Here is a 25,517-nt window from a genome sequence, read left to right as displayed (position 1 = left end):
AGTGGAAATGACACTGTGGCAAAAGTATGAACTTAGCGACAGGGATCAAGCCAAACTGGGCCAAATGGTGCTCGTTGGCATTCAAAAAATGGAGGGAAGCTGTGAAAACTGGCAAAACCCTCTCAACCAGCACTTGTTGCTGCCTGTTGTGGAGAAGCACAAACTTTAAGCAAGGAAGCGATCACGCTATTTTCACAAGTTACAAGCGACAAGTTCTTGCAAGCCCAGTGCATGTCTTAGCCTAGTGATAGAGGATGTAAGATCACTGTGCAATGATTTCACAAGACAGGATGATGTGATAATGGGTGGAACATAAACCACTGTTGATATGGATCAGGTCTAAAGTATTGAGTGTTACCTGGCAAAAGTAGCATCTGCAACGAATCTTAGGAATGTGGGCTTGGTTCCTGCTTTCATGAAGTTAGGTTTGCCCCAATTGAACAGCTTTGTCAGGAAGGTCAATATGGAGTTAGATCAGCTGCTTCAGGCAGCTACTTTTTCAGGCATGACTTTAGTTACCGTTAATGCTATTGGCAGGTGGGACTTAAAAAGGCGTGGCCTGCATCTCAGAAGGAAAGAGAAGGGTAAATTGGTAGTGATGAAAGCAAAATCTTTAAGGGGCTCTGAAACTCAAGGGAGCACCTCTTTTTTAAGGCTAAGATAACTGTCCAGTGATTCAACATTGAATGAAATTAAGCTTTATGAGAATCTCAGCAGGCAGGTCTAGAAATATTCTCAGAAAAGGACAGTGAAAAATAATGTTAGTCTATTACATCAGACTGTTGGGATTAAAAAAATAAAGTAGGTGAGCGTCTTATTCGTTTAGAAGATTTAGAAACAGAGTGGAATAGATGTACTATGTCTGTGCAAACATGATATCATCAAAGATGTCGAGAAGGTAAACGTAGGTGGGTATAAGGTTTCAGCATATGTAAGTAGACACATTATGGATAGAGGTGGGGTTGCCGTATACAAGGTCTGTTCAAAAAATTCCGTAGTATTCGTAATTTCGCGCCAATGGCGTCTTGGAGCGAAATGCAGTTGGCATCCCTGCACATGCTTGTGTTTAATGTGGGTTTGCCAGAAATTTAATTGTTTTATGTCTGTTACCTGTTGTTCAGTGCTGTATTGAGCACAATGTGTCACACAGTTTGCGAATTTCTAGATGGCAGAGTTAGAGGATCAATGAGCCCGCATTAAATTTTTGCATGAAACTCAAGAAAACCTTTACAAAAAGGCACAAGAAACGTTAAGAACTGATCTACCTGTAACTCTCAATATGTTTTGTTTCTATCATATTAGCAGCCGGTTGGACTTTTTTTTCTTTTTTAATATCTACGCATAGCACTCTCACATCATTTGCCTCTTGATGATGAGTGATAAAGACATCGACAGTAAGTATTAGAAACAAAAAAGAAATCTCACTGCTAAGCATTCGATTTTCTATATTCAGTTAATTTACTTTTTGTCCATGGCACGCTGTAATGGGAGTGCTGATGATGAAGATATTGAAGCAACTTGCTGTTATTGCTGTGGTATTCCAGAAAATGTAATGAGAATACTGTTGGCAAATATGTGAAGAGCAACTGGCATGGCACCTCTGGCTCTGAGACAATTATTAGCCCCATCACCTAAATATTCTAAGCCAACGAGCATAGACATATGTAAGACGACGACGACGACGACCTGTATCTACGTGATTACTCTGCAGTTCACAATTAAGAGCCTGGCAGAGGGTCATCAAACCATAATCTTTAATCTACTTCTCACTTCACTACCATTCCACTCTCATTGCGTGCAGGGAAAACGAACACTTACATCTTTCCATGTGAGCTCTAATTTCTCGTACTTCACTATGATGATAATTCCTCCCCACATAGATGGGCACCAATAAAATATCACCACTCTCTGACTACCAAATTTGTGATTGAAATTTCACGAAAAAGTCTTACCATAGCGAAAAACGCCTTTGTTTTGATTACCGCCACCCCAGTTCATGTATCGTAACCATAGCACACTCCCTTATTTCGCGATAATACAAAATGAGCTGCCCTTCTTTGAATTTCTTTGCTGTCCCACAGCGCACAGCAACACTCCACAAGAGGACAGACAAGCATAGTGTAAGCCATTCCTTTAATAGACCTGTTACGTTTTCTAAGTGGTCTGCCAAGAAATCAGTCTTTGGTTTGCTTTCTCCACAACATTATCTATATGAATGTTATGATTTAATTTATTCATAAGTGTAATACATATGTTTTTAGTTAGTTCACAGCTTTTAGGTGTGCATGATTTATCGTGTAAACAAAATTTAGCACATTCCTTTCAGTGCTCATGTGGTTGACTTCATACCTTTCATTATTTACAGTCAGTTGCCATTTTTCACACCATATAGATATCTTGTCTATCACTTCACAATTCGTTTTGATCATCTGATGACTTTACAATAAGGTAAATGACAGCATCATATGCTAACAATCTAAGAGAGCTGCTCAGATTCTCTCTTAAATCGTGTATGTAATTGAGGAACAAGAGAGGGCCTATAACACTTCCTTGGGAAAGGTCAGATATCACTTCGATGACTTTCTGTCAGTTGTTACGAAAAGTGACCTTTCTGGAACAAAATCACGAATCATTTCACACAACTGGGATGATGCTCCAGGAGCACACAATGTAATCTGAAGTCACTTGTGACGAACTGATTCAAAAGTCTTCTGAAAAACAAAAAATATTGAATCAATTTAATTTCATCTGTCTGTATCAGTCATTACTTTGCGAGAATAAAGAGCTTGTTGTGTTTCACAAGAATTATGTTTCCCAAATACACTACTGACCATTAAAATTGCTACACCAAGAAGAAATGCAGATGCTAAACCGGTATTCATTGGACAAATATATTATACTAGAACTGACATGTGATTACAATTTCACGCAATTTGTGTGCATAGATCCTCAGGAAGTAGTACCCAGAACAACCAACTCTGGCCATAATAACCGTCTTGATACGCCTGGGCATTGAGTCAAACAGAGCTCGGATGGCGTGTACAGGTGCAGCTGCCCATGCAGCTTCAACACGATACCACAGTTCATCAAGAGTAGTGACTGGCGTACTGTGACGAGCCAGTTGCTCGGCCACCATTGACCAGACGTTTCCAGTTGGTGAGAGATCGGGAGAATGTGCTGGCCAGGGCAGCAGTCGAACATTTTCTGTATCCAGAAAGGCCTGTACAGGACCTGCAACATGCGATGATGCATTATCCTGCTGAAATGTAGGGTTTCGCAGGGTTGGAATGAAGGGTAGAGCCACGGGTCGTAACACATCTGAAATGTAACGTTCACTGTTCAAAGTTCCGTCAATACGAACAAGGGGTGACGAGACGTGTAGCCAATGGCACCCCATCCATCACGCCGGGTGATACGCCAGTGTGGCGATGACGAATACACTCTTCCAATGTGCATTCTCCGCGATGTCACCAAACACGGATGCGACCGTCATGATGCTGTGAACAGAAGCTGGATTCATCCAAAAAAATGACGTTTTGCCATTCGTGCACCCAGGTTCGTCGTTGAGTACACCATCACAGGCGCTCCTGTCTGTGATGCAGCATCAAGGGTAACCGCAGCCACGGTCTCCGAGCTCATAGTCCATACTGCTGCAAACGTCGTCGAACTGTTCGTGCAGATGGTTGTTGTCTTGCAAACGTCCCCATCTGTTGACTCAGGGATCGAGACGTGGCTGCACGATCCGTTACAGCCATGCAGATAAGATGCCTGTCATCTTGAGTGCTAGTGATACGAGGCCGTTGGGATCCAGCACGGCGTTCCGTCTTACCCTCCTGAACCCACAGATTCCATATTCTCCTAACAGTCATTGGATGTCGACCAACGCGAGCAGCAATGTCGCGATACGATATACCACAATCGCAATAGGTTACAATCCGACCTTTATCAAAGTCGGAAACGTGATGGTACACATTTCTCCTCCTTACACGAGGCATCACAACAACGTTTCACCAGGCAACGCCGGTCAACTGCTGTTTGTGTATGAGAAATCGGTTGGAAACGTTCCTCATGTCAGCACGTAGCAGGTGTCTCCACCGGCGATAACCTTGTGTGAATGCTATGAAAAGCTAATCATTTTCATATCACAGCATATTCTTCCTGTCGGTTAAATTTCGCGTCTGTAGCACGTCATCTTTGTGGTGTAGCAGTTTTAATGGCCAGTAGTGTGTATGTTGGCTATTTGTCAATAAATGATGTCTTCAAGCTAATTCATAATGTTCAAACAGATTATATTTGCCAAAATCCTACTAAAAAGCGAAGTTAGTGGAATGGGTCTGCATTTCATCAGATTACTCCCACTTCCTTCATTGCCTTCTGGTGTTTTTTGTGCAACTTTCCTGTCTTTGGGTACCGGTCTTTCTGCTGTTGAGTAGTATATGACTGCTAAGTATGGAGCTATTGTATCAGTATATTCTGAAAGGAACCTGAATGGTGTACATGTGGACCAGAGGCATTGCCTTTCTTAAGTGTTTTAAACTTCTCCCCTACTTTTAGGATATCCACACCTAAATTGCTCATGTAGGCGGTTACTCTTGATTAGAATTCTGAAATACTTACTTTACTTTTCTTGTGAAGGAATTTAGGAAAACCGTATTCAGTAACTCTGCTTTAGTAGCACTGTCGTCAGTAGGCCTAACATTACCATTGTTACCGTGCAGTCAAGGTATTAATGCATTTTGTCAGTGATATACTTTACATACAACCAGAATTTCTTTGGGTTTCCTACCAGATTTCAAATGTGTCGTTCTGGAAACTATTAGAAGCCTCTCTCATGGAAGTTTGCGCTAAATTTCGAGCTTCTGTAAAACTTCGCCGATCTTGCGGATTTCTCGTTCTTTTAAATTTGGCATGTGTATTTCACTGCTTCTGCAACACTGGTCTGACCTGTTTTGTGTCAGTACCACCTCTGACTAAATTATTTGACACATATGTCTCAGTTAGTACTTATTTGACTTTAGACGACATCTGGACTATGTTTAGAAAGACTCATCGAAGGAGTGGAGACTCTCTCTTCTGAATGTGTCAAGCAAATTTTTATCTGCTTTTTTTGAGCATGTATTTTACGTTTATTCTGGTGAGTTTAAATATTACAGTATTCACTCTTGTGAACTCCTCATGGGTCAACAACATTGTGGTCACTAATCCCTGTATCTGTTATGCTCTCTGTTTGGTCAGGGTTATTAAGGTGTCAACTATGTTTCGCAACCATTTAGACTTTGAGTGCGCTTCTGAACTCCTTGTTCGAAACAATTTTCAGAGACGCCATTCAGTACAGTTTCGGATGACGTTTTATGCCTACCACTGACAATGAACATTTATTTTCGCCAATACATCAAGGGTAGACTGAAGTCCCCACCACTATAATTGTACGAGTGGCATGCCTATTTTGCATACACTCAAGTTTTCATTGAACTGTTCAGCAACCGTTTCATCCGAGTCAGAGCGCCGGTAAAAGGAACTTCTTATGAATTTATTCCAGTTGGCAGTTATAATCTCCACCTGTACTAATCATAACGCGTAGGTTTTCACAGCTGGCGTCTTCATTAGTTAAAACTTCCGAGCTAAGAGGCCATGGACGATCTGTAAAACTACTTCTTCGTGAAGTTTCGTTGGCAACTGCAGGCAACATCTTCCGAGTGAGTCAACGACTGGCCGCCAGGCCGTGGAGGTCCCGACATTGGCCGTCCATGACTTATTTCCAGTATGATAATGAGTTTTATGAACAAACAGAAGGCGTGGCCATGGGCAGCCCTCTGAGTTCAGCTGTTGCTAATCTTTTCATGGAATGTTTTGAACAGCAGGCACTGCAGTTTAGCAGTAAAAGCCCTTAAAGTGGTATCGGTATGTGGATGGTTGGTTGGTTGGTTTTGGGGTTTGATGGGGGCTAAACTTAGAGGTCATCAGTTCCCTGTTCCAAACAGACATACTTGTAAAAGACCTATACAATAAAAGCGTAACCTCTGCACCCGGAAGGAGGAAACATCAAGGGGTACAGAGCTAAAATGAACACCGCAATAACACAAAATAGAGGACACTTAAATGGAGCAGAGCAAATAGTTGACTCGAGTAAAACACACTACAGTGGTTGATGGATCAGGTAAAAGGTCAACAACTCAACTACAAACGAAGAGCCTCCAGCTAGAAAGCGCTGATAGAGGTACCAACACAACTTGGTACCATAAAGGACACTATTTTGCTATCCACATCACAATTAAAAGTCGCTGGAGTGGGTGTAGCCTGAGAAATCATGCGAGAGCGCCAACATTAGAGTGAGTGATGAAACCCAACTGTATGGATAAAACGTAAAACTGAGTCAGCTATAGAGGCATCGTCACCAAGAATTAAAGGAAGTGCAGCTGGTAAATTAAAGGACTGCCGCAAGAGGGTTAAAAGGGGGCAGTCCATCAGAAGATGGACCACTGTCAGCCCTGCATCACAGCGACACTTGGACGGCTTCTTACAGTAAAGGAGATAGATGTGAGTCAACCGTGTATGTCCAATTCGAGACGGCAGAGAACAATTGACTCCCTACGCATGCTCCTCAAGGATGGGTTCCATACAGCCGTGGACGACTTTACCATGCGGAGCTTATTTGGCGTGTTCAAGGCGGATCATTCAGAGCTCCAGACATCGCGGACCTTGCAATGCAGGGCTGACCGGAGGTCTCTTTCCACGAGACCAAGCTCCAGGGGTGGCGGTGCTGGCCTGCTTGGCCAATCGCTCGACATGTTCGTTTCCTGGAATGCCGATGTGGCCCGCAGTCCACACAAACGTTGCTGAACGATCACACTCGGCGAGAGCAAAACCAGCATCTTGAATACTGTGCACAAAAGAGTCCCGAGAAAAACACTGGTGGAGTGCTTGCAATCCACTCAGGGAGTCACTGCATACGACAAATGACTCCCCAGGGCAGGAGGAAAGGTGAGCTAGTGCACAATAAAGAGCAACCAGCTCCAGAGTGAAAACACTACTCCCACAAGGCAGGGAATGCTGCTCAACGTAGTCGCCGTGGATGAAAGCAAACCCAGTGCGTCCATCGACCACAGAACCGTCGGTATAGACTACATCTGCATTGCGAAACGGGGCAAGAAGAGCCATGAATTGTTGACGAAGACTGGCAGGTGGAACGGAGGACTTGGAGTAGCAGGACAAATCCAAGGAAAGCCGCAAGCAAGCGAAGGACGAAGGAGGGGTAGAAGAAGAGGGCCAGAAGGATGGAGGGAGGGGAAAGGACTCGAGTGACGAGAGAAGGGAACGAACATGGACCGCGATCGGGAGACCCGACATAGGCCGCCGTCGTGGGGAGGGGAGTGCAGAAGATGGAAAAAGGAGCCTGCGGTTTGGGTGGTCAGGAGAGGCATGGACGCGAGCGATGTATGATGCAAGCAACTGTTGTCGGCGGAATTATAGGGGAGGGATTCCAGCTTCTACAAGAAGACTAGTCTCCGGACTGGTACTGAAGGCACCTGTCGCCAGTCTGACGCCACAATGGAGAATCAGGTCGAGGATCTGCAACATTGAAGGTGCTGCTGAGTCGTACACCATGCTCCTGTAGTCGAAACAGGACTGAACTAAGGCCTTATAGAGCTGTAGGAGGGTTGTTCGTGCAAACCCCCAAATGGTGTGGCTGAGGCAGCGAAGGATGTTGAGGTGCTGCCAGCACCGTTGTTTAAGCTCGCAAAGATGAGGTGTCCAAGTGAGCTCAGCATCAAACAGCATGCCAAGAAAGGGATGTGCCTCCTCAATACGAAGGAGTTCATTGGCAAGGTAGAGCTCTGGATGGAGGTGGACCGTTTGATGACGACAGAAATGTATCACTCGAGTCTTAGAGGCTGAGAACTGAAACCCATGGTTGGATACCCAAAAATGTGCCTTACGGATAGCTCCCTGCAGCCGCTGTTCAGTGACACTGATGCTTGGGGAACTGTAATAAAGACAAAAAAATAAAGAGAAAATTCCGTAGAAAAATCGGAAGTGGACCCCGTAAGCCCCATTCGTGCAGTGTAGCAAGGCGCCATGTGGTATCGTATGCCTTCAGAAGATCAAAGAAAACAGCAACTAGATGTTCTCGCCAAGTAAAATCTGTACGAATAGCCGTCCAAGTAAAAGCTGTACAAATAGCCGGCCAAGTAAAAGCTGTACAAATAGCCGACTCTAATGAGTGACAATTGTCAATTGCTGAGCGGCCCTGACAGAAGCCCCCTGTTGCTGGGCCAGAAGGCCCCGAGCTACGAGGATCCACATGAGCCCCCGACTCACCATCTGTTCCAGGAGTTTGCACATAACGTTGGTAGGGCTGATAGGGCGATAGCTATCAACCACCAGCAGATCTGCACCAGGTTTCAGCACCGGAATGGTAACGCTATCCTGCCAACGAATTGGGAAAATGCCCTCCGTCCAGATGCGGTTAAACAGGTCAAGTAATCCACCTTGACAGTGCGCTGATTCATGGCGAAGAAACTGGTTGTGAATTCGGTCTGGACCTGGAGAGGTATCGGGGCAAGCTGTTAGGGTACTTTGGAACTCCCATTCACTACATGGGGCATTGTATCATTCCCAACGATGCGTGCAAAACAACAACTGCATATGCTCAGCCTGTTCTTTAATGGCGCGGAATTCTGCACTGTAGCCTGCTGTCGCGGAACTATGAGCGAAGTACTCTGCCAGATGTTCGGCGATGGCGATTGGGTCAGTACAAAGTGTACCCCGAAGAGAAAGGCAAGGGACAGACGCATGAGGACAAAAGCCAAAAATGCGCCGAACCCGCGACCACACCCGAGATGGTGATGTGCGAAAACCTATGGTGGCAACATATCATTCCCAGCAGTCCTCTTTGCTCTGCCGGATTAACCACCAAGCTCGGGCCTGCAGCCGTTTAATGCCAACCAGATTCTCTAGGGAAGGATGACGCTGGTGTCGTTGCAGGGCTCGCCCGTGGTCCCGGATAGCTTCTGCAATCTCTGGTGTTCACCAAGGGACTGTCTTACGCCTTAGGGTACTTGAAGAACAGGGGACAGTTTTCTCGGCAGCAGAAACAATGGCCACAGTGACCTCGTCCACTGCCATATCAATGTCACCAGGAAGCGGAGCAATGGCCATAGTAGCTGAGGTGTAGGCTGCCAAATCAGCTCCACGGAGAGACCATTGTGGTAGCTGGTCAGGGGGTTGGCATTGAAGAAGAGAAACCAGGATAGGAAAGTGGTCGCTACCGCAGAGGTCGTCGTGGACCCTCCAACTGAGGTATGGAAGAAGACCTGGGCTACTAAGAGAGAGGAGAGAGAGGTCAATGGTTGAGTATGTGCCATGAGTCAAGCTAAAATATGTGGGAGCACCAGTCTTAAGGAGGCAAATGTCCTGCTGTGCCAAGAGAGCCTCAACATTCTTACCCTGGCCCGAGATCTGGGCCCCACCCTATAAAGGGTGGTGGGCATTAAATTCCTCCAATAGGAGGAATGGTGGGGGGAGCTGGGCGAACAAGGCAGCTAAGTCAGCAAGAGGGACACCCTCATCTGGGGGAAGGTAGATGGAACAGATGGTAAGCTCCATTCCTGCCCGGAATTCTAACAGCCTCTAGAGCAGTGTGAAGTGGCACTGGGGCACTAGGAACAGTGGAAAGAACATAAACACAGACACCGCCAGACACCCTGACGTATTCTACGCCGTTCTTATAATAACCCTGGTAGCCACAGAGAGAGGTGGTCCGCTGAACAGGAAACCAGGTTTCCTGTAGGGCCAGACAAGTGGCACGGAAGCAGCACAAAAGCTGTTTCAACCCAGCAAGATGGTGGAAAAAACCATGGCAATTCCGTTGAAGGATAATGGTATCCGACTGTGAAGACATGAAAGAACCTGGGGGGGGGGGGGGGAGGGGGGTTGGGTCACGCCTGAGAAGGGCTCGCCGCCACCGATTGCAAAGTAGCCTAATCAACTTCCATAAGAGCTGTGGGTCGAGCAGCATCTAGCTTCTGAGTGGACGTTAAATGCTCCACAACATCTTCAGGTGCAGTGGTGAACTCCTTTTCTGCCTCTGTGTCATTCTCCTTTCGCTTTTTCTTCTTTTTCGTAGGGTTCCGTTTGCCCTTCGTTTATCAAGCTGGGTGGGCTTTTCTGACCCAGTCTCATGGACCGATGAAGACCTGGAAGCCCTATGGCCCTCAGGTGGTGGCTTTTTCAGTCACTGCCTGACATCTTGAGCGGCAGTAACTGTGGAAGGGAGGGCACCAAGCGGTCCCTTCCACACGAGTGGAGCTGGCGGAGGCGGGCACTTAAGTCCCCAAAGAAGGAGGGGTTGTTACTCCCGATGTTGAAAACAGGGGAGCAACGGAAGAGGGTGTTCCCCCAACTACCAGGGGGCAGGAATACGGAGCCAGGCTGGAGGGCCCACAAAAAGCGGCTGAGCTTGGGTGTTCATCACCAGGGGTGGCGACATCGAAGCTGTGGCAGCATATGTCGAGGAAATGCACACATGGTGAAGTCGATCGTACTTGCGGTGTTTAGCCTCTGTGTAAGTGAGCCTGTCCAAGGCCTTATACTCCATGATCTTCCGTTCTTTTTGATAAACCGTGCAGTCTGAAGAGCAAGGTGAATGTTTCTGTCTGCAGTTGACACAAACAGGGGGTGGCGAACATGGGACGTTGGGGTGGGAGGCACATCCACAATCCCGACAGGTAGGGTTGGCATCACATCTCGATGACATATGCCCAAACCTCCAGCACTTAAGGCAGCGCAAGGGAGGAGGGATGTAAGGCTTAACATCACATCGATATATCATCACAAATGGTTCAAATGGGATTTAACAGCTGAGGTCATCAGTCCCCTAGAACTTAGAACTACTTAAACCTAACTAACCTAAGGACATCACACACATCCACGCCTGAGGCAGGATTCGAACCTGCAACCATAGCGGTCGTGCGGTTCCAGACTGTAGCCCCTAGAAACGCTCGGCCACTCCAGCCAGCCAATATATCATCACCTTGACCTTCTCGGGCAGGATGTCACACTTGAAAGCCAAGATGAAGGAGCCAATGGCGATCCTACATTTTTAAGTCCCCTGAAGACACATCATACAAAGTGGACACCGCACCGTTCCAGATTTGCCTGGAGCTCGTCGTCAGACTGCAACAACATGTCACGATGAAAAATAAGTCCCTGAACCATATTGAGGCTCTTATGAGGCGTAATGGAGACTGCAACATCACCGAGCTTGTCACAAGCAAGCAATGCCCGTGACTGTGCTGGGGATGCTGTCTGTATGGGGACTACTCCAGACCTCATTTTAGACATGCCCTCAACTTCTCTAAACTTGTCCTCTAAATTTTCCACAAAAACTGAGGCTTTGTGGTCAGAAATGAGTCCCCATCTGTTCGGCTGCAAACCAGAAATCGAGGAGAATACGTCTCACCAGGTAATTTTGACCGCTGTTCCTCCCCTGGTGTGGGCAGGGAAGGGAACGATTGGGGGTCATACTTCAAAGCATTGAACTTTCCTTTCTTAGAGACTCATGCTTGCGCACTATTTGTATTTCTTTTCATGGTGGTCCCACGAGCAGTTAGGGACAGGAATGTCCAACCAGACAGAGCCCCGCTTGCCTGGGTAAGCCTAATACAACTGGGGGGCGGCAGGTTCCCCAGAGGTCGCCCGCAAGCAACTGTTCTACCTCAACAGCCAGGCATCTCCTCGGCGAGCAGCACGCCTTGAGATTGAGGTTTTGTTTTATAGAGGTTTATACCACTCTCGCGACGCAGGCAGTTAAGCCAAGATCCCCGAGCTCTATACCATACAACATTCCAACGTCACACCTTATGGTGGTCATTGAGGCACGCTCAGAGCTTACAGTATTGAGGACTGGTGGCGCTTCCCAGGCCCCAGCTCAGGGACCCCGGGGTCGCCAAGCCCATACCCAGCTGAGCCTTCTGAGGGTGATATGTGGATGACATGGTATCTGTATGTGGATGAAACTTTTGTGGTAAGTAGTCACGATGAAGAGGAATTGTATGGTTTCTTGGTATATCTGAATAGTATTAATCCAAACACACAATTTGCTATGGAGAAAAAGAGAAATGGACAACTAAATTTTTTGGATATATCAGTAATTAAACGGGCAGATGGGAGTCTATGGCAAAAAGTACACACTGACCATCACCTCACTAAGGAATCGAACCATCATCCCAAGCAGAAGAGAGGTATCATTAAAACATTGGTGGACAGATCTATTAAGATCTGTGATCCAGTTTATTTGCAAGATGAACTAAATCATTTGTGAACCGCTGTTAAGAAAAATGGATACACTGGCAGCGAGATAGATTGAGCACTTCATCCCAGAAGCAAAATGTGTGACAACATTCAGCAACAACAGCTGTCAGCTGGAAAGGGTTTTCTTCCATTTATTTCCAATATTGCAGACCATAGTAGGAAAGTTCTGGCTAAATTTCAAGTTGAAACAATCTTTAGACCCACAACGTAGATTAGTGTGTTTAAAATCGCTGAAAGATGCACATCATCTCTTAGAAACTCTTGAGGTGTGTAAAATTCTGTGTGGTTGTGGGAAGGTTTATATTGAAACAGCGAAAGGAAGTGTCAATACCTGCTTAACTGAACACAAAATAAACTGTCGACTGGGATATACCGACAAATCAGCGGTAGCAGAACATGTTACTAGAGACGGTGAACATGAAATAAAATTTAGTGAGAAATGTGTATAGGAAAGCTATAGAGATTCAGGAACACCAGAATAATTTCGACAGAAAAGAGGAAGGCTTGAAGTTAGACAAGATATTGCAGTCGACTCTGCACCAACAATGTGACAATCGATTACATTCAATCGAGAATGACGACGTTAGTCACAGGCAGACTTATAGTCGGCCCCACGTGACGTATGTTGGTGCCCTATATGCACTCTATATAAACGGACCTCCACGGCCTGGCAGCCATCGTTAACTCACCTCCGAATATGTTGCCCGCAGTTGGCAACAAAACGTCAGGAAGAAGTTTCACAGATCGACCACGGCCTCTCAGGTTGGAACTTTTAATTGATCATTACCTGTACTACCTCACAGGAACTATCTACTTAAATTTCACTACAAGGTGAACTACTTCTAACAGCAATGAGCAATACACCAACAACTGCATTTCATCTATCCTTTGTGAAGATGGTTAAGTGTTTCGAAAAAAATTCAGCTTACATATCTATAACAATTTGAGATTCAGTGCTTTCTGTAAGCGCTTTGAGCCCTGGTTCTCTTCTAATGCAGCTACAACGATTTACAACTACAATACTTACTGTGATTGTATCTACCATCTATCGGTGTTTTACTCGCAGCCTTTGAAACTGAAGCTCTTTCTGCAATTACCTGAGACCCTCTAACCTAAAAAAGCCCAGTCTCCTCTACACATCCCCCATACTCATGGAACTGCTTCCTTTGTGTAGTTGACTAGTGACTCATTTAGCAAAACCCGCAAATCCAACACCTTTTGGCGCTAGTCGAGGAATCTGCAACTTAAACAGTTGTCGAACTCTCTAGGACTGTGATTCAGACCTTCACTCCACACTGTACCAAAGAACCACTTCCAGTTCTGCGCATGATACTACAGATGCTGAGCTCCACCATCTCGCAAGCAGGACTGGCAGTCAGTACTATTTCAGGTAGTCGCCTGAAACCAGAGACACACTCTTCCAATCCAATGTGGCACATATTGCTAGCACCAACGTGAGCCACCACCTGCAGTTGGCTACACCATGCTTTTCATGGCATCTGGAAGCACCCATTCCTCGTCTGTAAAGACTCCCCCCAGTATGCACACCGAATGTACATTGGATTCCTTACCCTCCTATGCAATCGTTTATCTAAATGGTGCCATTACACACCTAACATCGGAGCTTTGTATTACCAGTCATACTACAATCTGCAAATGCCCAGACTTGCATGCTGAGAGGCTTCCTCTGGAACATGGCAAGTGACTTCATCTGGCTCATGGATTTCATCAGCCACAGACAGCACCTAAATCTGTTCATCAGACGAACTGAGTAGGTTCTCCAATCAGCCACATGATAATTCTTTCACTGCGACCCACATGCTGGAATGACTTCCCACTCAACCACAAGTGAGACGTCAATTTTAGTGTTGGCAGTACCCAAGGTGACCGCAGCAGCGGACCAATTGGTGGACAACACTGCCTGTAGCTGTGAGCTGCTTCGTTCACATCTGAACACAGCAATTACTATATGTCCATACCAGCAATGGCATGGTAAATACAATGGCATATACGAAACATAGGAGTTGAAGGTAAGGAACACTGACAAAATTTAAACTAAGTCGCTTCTTACGAAAAGATGTGTCAGCTCACAGAACTCTGATGGGCTACTGGTGCTACTATGATAGCTACCACTGGATTGGGCGATCTAATTGCGGCAAGTAACACAAAACAAATGAGTGCTGCAATCCAGAAAGTGGTTCTATGCACTACAAAGTTAATAAAGCGCATGAATGTGCCTGATACATACACAAATGTGCACAAAATACGGGATGTGAAGCTAAATAACAATACGATTACCATTATTACAATTATAACTATAATAATAGTAGAAGTCGCGAAAATATACTTACAGCAATTGATAACTAGTTCGCTCACTTGTGACAAACATCAAAGGATAAGTATGTGAAGTCATGTATCAGAAGTCCCTGTTGTGAACCAGTCCAAGTATTAATGCTGATGAACAGAGAAAATGAGCAAATAAGCTTCTAACTAACACTATGTGCTTTCCTTGTAGTAAAGGTGAAGTCGTTGCAGAAGCAGACACCTGGTGTCAACATAATACTGTCCGATCAAACCTACTGTTTGAATACCAATCATGCAATGTGTCAAAGCAGACTTCAGCCTTGTTCCATAGAAACGTTTGCTCTCCCCTGGTGTTAACAGGTGATCATACCATCTTTGTAGGGGATTCAGTTGGTACAGTTATAATATTTAACAACAGAAGCAGAACAGATCTACAGGAGCAGCCTTTTAACATTTTAATAAAATGCAGTACAGGATGAGCTAATGTGTTGACAAAGAAGGGAGTCACATTGACTCCAATTCTATGACACACTGTGACCTACTGTCGATATCTTGCCAAACTCTCCACCCATTGGAAACTACCATAGCTCAACTTCATGATGCATTCTGTGCAATGATGGAAGTGGAAGTGTGATTCAACATTACCAAATGTGGGCACTGAATTATGATCTTATTTACGTATGTTTATATACCCAGCTATAAGTAAGAGTTTACAAAACCCCTCTATTTCAACGTAAATAAGCAGTTACCACCATTTATTCATTCGTTATTTACATGTCAAGTTCCATAGAACCAAAATGAGGAGCAAATCTCCAAGGTCATGGAACCTGTCAGTGCATGAAATTGCAACATAAAACTAATAACAGATAAAAATAAAATCTTTATGAAACTTAAAAAAGTCAATCAATAAGTTTAAGTATACGCAATCAACAATACAACAGGAATCAGCTTACTTTTTCAAGGAACTTTCGATAGAATAGGAGTGACCCATGAGGAAACTCTTCAGTTTAGATTTGAAAGCACGTGGATTACTGCTAAGATTTCGAGTGGTAGCTTATGGAAAATTGACGCAGCAGCATACTGCACACCTTTCTGCACAAGAGTTAAGGAAGTCCGACCCAAATGCACGTTTGATTTCTGCCGAGTATTTACTGAGTAAAGCAGCTTATTCTTGGGACTAAGCTAATATTGTTAACGAGAAATGACAGTAAGGAATATAGATATATTGAGAGGCCAATGTCAAAACACCCAGACTCGTGAATAGGAGTCGACAAGATGTCTGTGAACTTACACCACTTACTGCCTGAACCGTCAATTTCTGAGCCAAAAATATCCGTTTAGAATGGGAAGAGTTACACCAGAATATAACACCATACAGCATAAGCTAATGAAAATAAGCAAAGTAGACTACTTTTGGCATAGAACGATCACTCACTCCAGATAGCATTCTGATAGTAAGAATAGCAGCATTAAGTCTTTGAACAATATCCTGAACGTGGGCTTTCCATGACAGTTTACTATCTGAACACTTAGAAATTTGAACTGTTCAGTTTCACTAATCATATGCCCATTCTGAGAAATTCAAACTTCATATTTTGTTGAATTACGTGTTAGAAACTGTAAAAACAGAGTCATACTGTGATTTAGCGTTAGTTTATTTTCTTCAAGCCATGAACTTAGCTCATGAACTGCACTATTTGAATCCGAGCCAATGCTGCACACAACATCCTTTACTACCAAGCTAGTGTCATCAGCAAACAAAAATATTTTATAGTAACTCATAATACTAGAGGGCGTATCATTTATATAAATAACGAACAGGAGTGGCCCCAACACTGATCCCTGGTGCACCCCCCACATCACAGCCACTCTCAACACTGTGAATAATGACCTTTTGCTGTCTGTTGCTGAAGTAAGACGGGAACCAATTGTGAGCGTCTCCCAGTATTTGTTCAACTTTTGGAGCAATATTTTGTGATCAACATAATCAAATGCCTTAGTTAAATCAGAAAACATGCCTAGCGTTCGAAACCTTTTGTTCAATCCATCCAGTACCTCACAGAGAAGTGACTATAGCATTTTCAGTTGTTAAACGACTTCTGAAGCCAAACTGTACATTTAATAGCATACTGTGTGGTATAAAATGATCAATTATCCTTACATATCCTTTCAATAACTTTAGCAAACACTGATGGCATAGAAATAGGTCTAAAATTGTCTACATTATCCCTTTCTCCCTTTTTATAAAGCAGCTTTACTACTGAGTACTTTAATCATTCAGGAAACTGACCATTCCTAAAGGAAAAATTACAAATATGGCTAAATACAGGGCTAACAAATGCAGCATAGTACTTCAATATTCTGCTAGGTGCACTATCATAACCATGAGAGTCCTTAAGCAACCCATTCACAGCCGGACCGGTCCGCCGACCGACCCGTTGAGAGGGCTGGCCCAGACCTGCTCGCCTGTGTGTGGGCGATGGGCTCGCGCTTGTGTCCGAAGTTGGGGTGCGTCGTCTCCACCGGCGAGCCGCTACCTGCTTCCCCGACCGCCACCTGCGGAGCCGGGGCCACAGCTCAGGCCGGCCGCTTCCTCCCAGCCCACATTCCGTCAGTACGGTGTCCGACTCTGTCTTATTCACTACTTCTTTCGTTGTCACTGCTTTTCGCTGCTTTTGTGATAATGTCGTTCGAGGAAAACAAAAACTTTTGGGCGTGTTTCATTAATATGTACAGAGAATGGCCATGTTTCTGGGAGATAAAATCGAAGCACTACTCCAGTAGGAATGCGAGGAACAAAGCCTACGACATTCTTATAGCTAAGAGCAAAGAGATAAATCGTGCAGCAGACAAGGCGTTTGTTATTAAAAAAAATTAGTTCTCTACGAGCGTTTTTCCGGCGACAGTTAAGAAAAATACAGGACGCTAAATCAGCAACTGGAAGCGCTGCTGAAAACGTGCCAGAATCGACGCTTCGGTACTACGATCTCCTGCAGTTCACCCTGGATCGAGAAGAGATGCGATGTGGGATATCTTCACTAACACAGGGAGGACTCTGGAGGATGAACAGACTGAGGAAGTAAATGATGAGTCAGATGTTGATGTTCTAGGTATACAAACGCTTTTATTTATTGTATACAAAGTATAAATAAATGTTGCTCTCGACATAAACTCTAATTGATCAAAGTTTCTTGAAATTCTAATTCATTCACGTCACTGAAATATTGCGACAGCAGAGATGAAAGTTTCCCAGTACGTCTTGTTTAAAGTCCACATGGGCAGGTGTCCATGTGCCTGATGCCATGGTAGTGACAGAAAGATGGGGAAGTGGTCACTACCACACAGGTCGCCATGTGCTCTCCAGTGGATAGATGGGTGAATTCCTGGGCTGCAAACTGATAAATCAATGGCTGAGTATCTACCATGAGCCACACTGAAATGTGTGGCGGCCCCAGTATTTAAGAGGAAGATGTCAACTGAGACAGTAAAGTTTCAACATCTCTGCCTCTGTCAGTAAGCACAGTGCTTGTCACAAGCGAGTAACACCTGTGACTGGGCAGAGGATGCTGTTTTGATCAAGATTGACCCAGATCTCATTTTGGACAAGACCTCCACCTCCCCAAACTTGTCCTCTAAATGCTCAACAATAAAACTGGGGCTTCATCGTCATGAAAGATTCCCCATCATCTCTCGAACATACAAGGTTATTAGGTGAATAAGAGCCGCTGCCACCCTTAGCCTGGCGTTCCTTCCATGGTGTGGCCAGGGAGGGGAACAATTTGGGGTCATACTTCTGTGTGTTGAATTGAGCCCGTGAATGCTTACAAGGGAACCTCCCCATCGCACCCCCCCTCAGATTTAGTTATAAGTTGGCACAGTGGATAAGCCTTGAAAAACTGAACACAGATATATCGAGAAAACAGGAAGAAGTTGTGTGGAACTATGAAAAAAAAAGCAAAATATACAAACTGAGTAGTCCATGTGCAAGATCGGCAACATCAAGGAAAGTATGAGTTCAGGAACGCCGTGGTCACGTGGTTGGCGTGAGCAGCTGTGGAACGAGAGGTCCTGGGTTCTAGCCTTCCCTTGAGTGAAGAATTTAATTTTTTATTTTCAGACAGTTATTATCTGTCACCAGTGCCGTATAGAACATATCAGATGTGTTTTCCTGTGGAGGAATCGGTTGACCTATGACCTTTCGATCAAATGTTTTCGGTTCCCATTGGAGAGGCACATCCTTTCATTTACTAATCGCACCGTTTTGCGGTTACTACACTGAACAGAGACGTCAGTGAACGAATGGACAGATCATAACTGTGCGAAAATAAAGAAATTAAAATTTTCAGTCGAGGGAAGATTTAAACCAAGGACCTCTCCTTCCGCAGTTGCTCAGGCTGACCACGGGACCATGGAGCTCCTAGTCTCACACTCTCCTTGATGTTGCCTATCTTGCACATGGATACTCAGTTTGTATATTTTGCTTATTTTTTTCATAGTTCTACATAACTTCTTCCTGTTTTCTCGACAGATCTGTCTTCAGTTTTTCAAGGCCTATCCACTGTGCCAACTTATAACTAAATCTGAGGGGGTACGATGGGGAGGTTCCCTTGTTAGAGACTGCTGGTGTGGGACCACCAGCAAGAGATGATGTACTACGCTTCATTGCATGTCATCCACCTTGATGCCACCCATTCTGACCAGGGGCCTTCCCCACGGGTGACACCCAGGCACAGCAAGTCCACCTGGCAGGACTGCCATTGCCAGGTGTCCTGATGCCCCAGGATGACAGACATCTATTCCTCAGCATACATGGTGAGTTAACAGCACAGGCATCAGCAGAGCGATCCCTGTGTGGTATGTGGGCTACAACCAGAAGGGTACATGGCAGCCCCACCACAATGGACTGGCTACCGTGCTGGGTATCAGGTGCAACCAAGCAAACAAATCCATTATCATAGTCAGCATAGAGAATGATACTGCACAGTTTATGGAAAAATATGTACCCAGGAGGGTGACCTTGTCCAACAGTTGGAGAATGAGCAGAAGTGCAGATCCACGTTGACGAAGGATGTGATAGGTCTCAGCACATCATGGACATGGTGCACCATGTAAGGCGCCCTTCCCCAATTGGCTCTCTCTTCAGGAAAATTTTGAAAAATGGAGGTCAAACCCTACAGGGGACCATCACATAAAGGCCAAAACATGTGAGAGTCGTTAGTCACCTCTTACGACAGGCAGAGGTACCTCAGGCCTATTCTAAACCCCGGACTCACAGGGGTAGAGAAGCTTGTTATTGCTATTCAATTCCCCACATTCAGCAGTGGATTCGATTATTTGGTAATCCTGAACACAGTTTTAAGTGTGACCACATTTAGCCTTAGACCAAGTTTTTGATGAGAATCATCTGTAGAGTCCATTGATCTGCACAACTTCTGTGGTCATATGGTTGCTTTAAGTGAGAATGTCAGTGGAATTTATATGCTCCCTTAGTCTGTTCCAATTTTCTACTGTTGTGGCATGCTCTGATTGTCTTTGAGCTGGACTTTGTGTGTGCTCGTCATATTCTGAGTGTTAACTTTCCCTTTGTACATCAGCTTCATGGAATGCACCACTGCCAGCTACACATGGGCTGCCTTCACTCGAGTTATGTAAATTATTGTTTGAAATTTGTACTAAAATTTTGTATATTTTTTTGATGTTTGGGGGTTTGTTGGGTTGAGTGCTCTTCTTGTACATTGTGTCAAGTCCTGTTAGGATGGCCACATGCTGATCAGCTCTATGTGAATCACACACATCATATTCAAATGTCATCTAGACTTGTGAAAATGTAGCCTGTTGGTAAGTAACTGGCACATTTGAGGTTCACAGGCTGCAAAAATCATGTGAATGTAAAACTGTCAAGTGTTACTGAGCTCTGAAGGTTTTTCTGTACATCTGGCCATTTGTGAGCTGGAGAGTGAAAGAAATTTATTCCGTCTCTGGGCTAGTTACTGCTTACTAGATTTAATTGTTCAACTCTTTGTTATTTTAAAGCTTTCATAGGGTGACTTTTTCTCACCATTTATTTATTGCTAAAATAGGTTCTGAATACTTACCACTGATTCTCTTTTTTAAATGGTGTTCTGGACTGGTATGCATACACATTCACTTACAGAATCACTTGCACATCTTCTACAGTATACCTTAATAGAATTTTCACTGTGTCTGAAGACAGTTATATCAATTTGTGCACACTCCTCCTCTTATTAATTTCTTAACTGCTCACTGGAGAAAGATTTAAAGAGACTTGCCCTGTCTGCCTGAAGGCAGCTTCAGAAATCAGTGCACCTGTTTACTTTATTAAAGTATCTACATGCCCTTGGAGGTGTATTTTAAGGATTTCCTTTTTTTAGTAGTCCCAATGCAGCTATAAATTACTCTGTCTTCCAGTATACCTATTCAGTTTTAACCTTTAAGATGAGTTATGATTCTGTGTTGTCTTAAAGAGCCATCTGTTTCCAAATAATTATTTGTTCATTTGTTGAAGCATTTTCTGAGTTGCATTTTGTGAAGGTGAAAATTTTGAATCTAAAATCTAAGAGCTGTTGTCAGACACAGCTATTGTCTAACTATTACCTCACTTAAATTGTCACTAAACTAAGGTGTGTAATGCCTTAAATTTGGAAAGTTCAGAGTGTTGTTTGTAATCCTGCTAATGTATCTAATTTTAGTTATTTTTCTTAAATAAATATGTTTTAATAAACAATGGTGACTGATAACCTGAATCCATCCAGTCCTTCCACTTAATTTCCCCTTTTCTTGCTGGACATATGGTTGGTAACAGAGGATGGTTATTTTCCTGGAAGTAAATGGGAGAGGTATCCTCATACTGTCATTCACCATGAGGTGTGTGTTTGTTGATATCCACTGCTGAATATGGGGGTCCTATGACTGCCCCATATTGTCCTTATTGAGGAACCAACAGTTAGTCTATGAATTAAAACTGTGTCAGCTTCCATGTAAGGGCAGAGTTGCCAAACTTGTGGCTTGTCTGCATGCCAGTGTGGACAACCCCCTGGTGATTAGTACCAACTGCATTGGGAAGGTAGGTGTTGCACAAACTGATTGAGCTCTGGCCATGACAACCTTCTGTCAGAAGGTAGAATGTTTAAAAAGTAGTCAGCCCCAGCACAAGCAAATACACACAATTCAGGCACAATTCATCCGTAGGGATAATCGCTTGTGGGATATTCTACAACGTAATCTCTATTCTGAGCAGGTTAGATTAGCTCTGCAGTTACAGGGGCAGGGGCATGACTTGCAAAGTGGGGTCAGCTGCCTCGATTTACATAAATTAGGACCAATAGGTCATGAACAAGAATCTCCCATGAACAGATAACTGCAGAAAGTAGTAGCAATGCTACAGACACCTTTAAGGACCAGAGGGGAATTCATTTGGGAAATTACCTTACTAAATAATGAAACTGCTTCAAGCTGTAATGGAACCTTCAATTCAGAATTTAAGCCATTTGAAATCCACCCTGTGGATCAGGGTCAAAATTACGTTAATGCTGATGCTTTGACCATCTCCAATGACGTTGCTGCACTGTGTTTTCAGTCAAATTTTACATGAAAGTGGAACATCGAGGGAGTTGTGGAAACCATATTATTGGGCTGAAATTATCACCTCATATTAAGAGTGGACTCAAGCATGAACATTTTTGGCTAGTGCATTTCCTCATGAACCTTTTCCTATAGATGAATGTGTATGGCCATTCCATCCTTGGAATTTTAAGTCACAGAGATACAAATACACTATAACATATTAGAGAAAATGCAGCCACAGGACCATTCATGGATTACCTTTGCTAATAAATGCACATCTTTCAGCGACGTAGAGGCTTTGGTGTTCGCTATTGAAGCCTGAGTTTTGCAGACCAGCAGTGATGGGAGTGTAAGTGTCACTATCAGGATGGGGATCATGATTCCAAGCTGTTTAAAAGGAGATCTCCAATAAGGAACAAGTGTACAATGTGTTTCTGGTGTAACAAAGGGGGGCATTTTGTACGGCAATATCCGGTTGCATGGAAGGAGAGTTGAACAGCTGATGCCACAAGAAATGGAAGATGCATGCTAGTGTTCTATTGCCAAAGTGCTGTCTACATGTTGATGCTATAGCACATTATAAGAAATACTGCAAAATATTAAAGACTGTAATACGGATGTCAAAGCAAATATACTACAAGGAAAAGATAGTCATATCAGATAACAAAATAAAGACAATATGGGATATAGTGAAGGAGGAGACCGGTAGAACCAGACATGAAGAGGAACAAATAGCATTAAGAGTAAATGATGCATTGGTGACAGATGTGTATAGTGTTGCAGAACTTTTTAACAAACATTTTATAACTGTTACTGAAAAGATGGGGTTGTCAGGTTCGGTAGATGCTGCTATGGATTACCTTAGACCAGACATTTCAAGTAACTTCCATAATATGAATTTGACCCTCACTACCCCAACAGAAATAATGTCCATCATAAAATCTTTAAAATCAAAAACATCTAGTGGGTATGATGAAATATCAACAAAGTTAATTAAAGAATGTGATTCTGAGCTAAGTAACATATTAAGCTATCTGTGTAACCAGTCGTTTATCAGTGGAATATTTCCCGAATGGCTGAAATATGCTGAAGTTAAGCCACTGTTTAAGAAGGGAGATAAAGAAATAGCATCAAATTTCTGTCCAATTTCACTGTTGCCAGCATTCTCAAAAATTTTCGAAAAAGTAATGTACAGTCGTCTTTATAACCATCTTATCTCAAATAACATACTGTCAAAGTCACAGTTTGGATTTCTAAAAGGTTCTGATATTGAGAAGGCTATCTACACTTACAGTGAAAATGTACTTAATTCATTAGACAAAAAATTGCAGGCAACTGGTATATTTTGTGATCTGTCAAAGGCATTTGACTGTGTAAATCACAATATCCTTTTAAGTAAACTAGAATGTTATAGTGTAACAGGAAATGCTGCAAAATGGTTCAAATCTTATATCTCTGGCAGGAAACAAAGGGTGTTATTAGGAAAGAGACATGTATCAAGCTATCAGGCATCATCCATCTGGGAACTAATTACATGTGGGGTCCCACAAGGTTCCATTTTGGGGCCCTTACTTTTTCTTGTGTATATCAATGACCTTTCATCAGTAACATTACCAGATGCCAAGTTTGTTTTGTTTGCTGATGATACAAACATTGCAATAAATAGCAAATCAAGTGTAGTCTTAGAAAGATCAGCCAATAAAATATTTGTAGACATTAATCACTGGTTCCTAGCCAATTCTTTGTCACTAAACTTTGAAAAAACACACTACATGCAGTTCAGAACTTGTAAGGGGTGTCCCAAGAGTATATGTCTAACATATGATGACAAGAAGATAGAAGAAGTGGACGGTGTTAAATTCTTGGGATTACAGCTTGATAATAAATTCAACTGGGAGGAGCACACCACAGAACTGCTGAAGCGTCTTAACAAATCTCTGTTTGTAATGCGAATTTTGTCAGACATAGGGGATATAAAAATGAAAAAGCTGGCATACTATGCTTACTTTCATTCCATAATGTCATATGGGATTATTTTCTGGGGTAATTCATCAAGCCAAGCTAAAGTTTTCCGGGCACAAAAACGTGCAGTAAGAATTATATGTGGTGTGAACTCAAGAACATCCTGCAGAAGCCTGTTTAGGGAACTAGGGATACTAACTACAGCTTCCCAATATATTTATTCCTTAATGAAATTTGTCATTAAAAATATATCACTTTTTCAAACCAACAGCTCAATTCATGGAATCAATACTAGAAATAAGAATAATCTTCACAAGGATTTAAAGTCACTTAGTCTTGTACAAAAAGGTGTGCATTATTCAGGAACACACATTTTCAATAACTTGCCAGCAGCCATAAAAAGCTTAACAACCAATGAAATTCAGTTTAAGAGAAGCCTAAAGGATTTATTGGTGGCCAACTCCTTCTACTCCATTGATGAATTTCTGAGGAAAACCAACTGATTTGTATATAAGTACAACATAACTTCTGCACAATTTCAGTGCAGTAATGTGTTCACTGAAAATTTGTGTGTGTGTGTGTGTGTGTGTGTGTGTGTGTGTGTGTGTGTAAGTATAATCTAACTTCTGCACCATTTCAGTGCAGTAATGTGTTCATTGTAAATAAGTATTACAGTAGTTGTATTACATGTTTCTTACCTTATAAATAAATATAAAACTTTTTTATTTTAAATTCAGTGCAATAGCATTTGTAAAATGACTCTTAGTGTTCATTAAAAAATGACGATCATTCCACTTGGGACCTGTGGAATGGTACATTAGCTTATTTGTTTTAGTTTAAATATTTGTCATGTATTGTTGTTTTTCTGACATGTTCCACATCCTGGAGGACCTCCTCACTACGGATCAATTGGAATGAAAGTAAATCTAATCTAATCTAATCTGTAGTAGGGGAACCCCTGCATTACCTTTCCGTACAACTTAACCAGGAACAAGCTCTGGTAGTTCAGTTACCTGTTTAGATTATTTGTGGTATTTGGAGATCTGCCATACCTGTGAATTACCTCGTTTGCAACCGTCCTGCCAATGTCGAGTTCTCACTGGGCAGATGTTGATTCTGATGGCAAAACTGAGTACTGGAAAATGTTATTGGCCCGTGAAGTGGATAGTAATTAATAATCTTCCAGTGAACTTAATTTTGGGGTGTGTTTTTGTAAGTGATGGTGGGTTGGTGTTAGATTGTCAAGGCAGGGTTGTTTATTTTAAATTTAACCCAGCTGAAAAATTCACGTTGTCCTTCTGTCAGGTTGTCACAGAAATTTCTGGTGTGTTACCACTATGTTCGCCATTTGAGCT

The 25,517-nt window shown here is 43.3% G+C and overlaps 1 protein-coding gene across 1 annotated transcript in view; it reads right to left on the bottom strand.

Annotated features, from left to right (window-relative positions):
• LOC124553218 (zinc finger protein 708-like) overlaps positions 1–22,578 on the bottom strand; it is a 33,092-nt gene extending 10,514 nt beyond the window's left edge. The window contains exons 1-2 of the mRNA XM_047127110.1: positions 22,459–22,578; positions 17,075–17,172 (exon numbers count right to left, since the gene is read on the bottom strand). Of these exons, the coding sequence (XP_046983066.1) occupies positions 17,075–17,172; positions 22,459–22,578 (218 nt within the window). The remainder of the gene's footprint in view (positions 1–17,074; positions 17,173–22,458) is intronic.
• Between the last annotated feature and the right edge of the window lie 2,939 nt (positions 22,579–25,517).

The sequence above is a fragment of the Schistocerca americana genome, chromosome 11 (genome assembly GCF_021461395.2).
Source record: "Schistocerca americana isolate TAMUIC-IGC-003095 chromosome 11, iqSchAmer2.1, whole genome shotgun sequence".
Lineage (NCBI taxonomy): Eukaryota > Metazoa > Arthropoda > Insecta > Orthoptera > Acrididae > Schistocerca > Schistocerca americana.
Note: the sequence above shows the minus strand (reverse complement) of the source record. Positions and strands in the feature narration are given on the sequence as shown.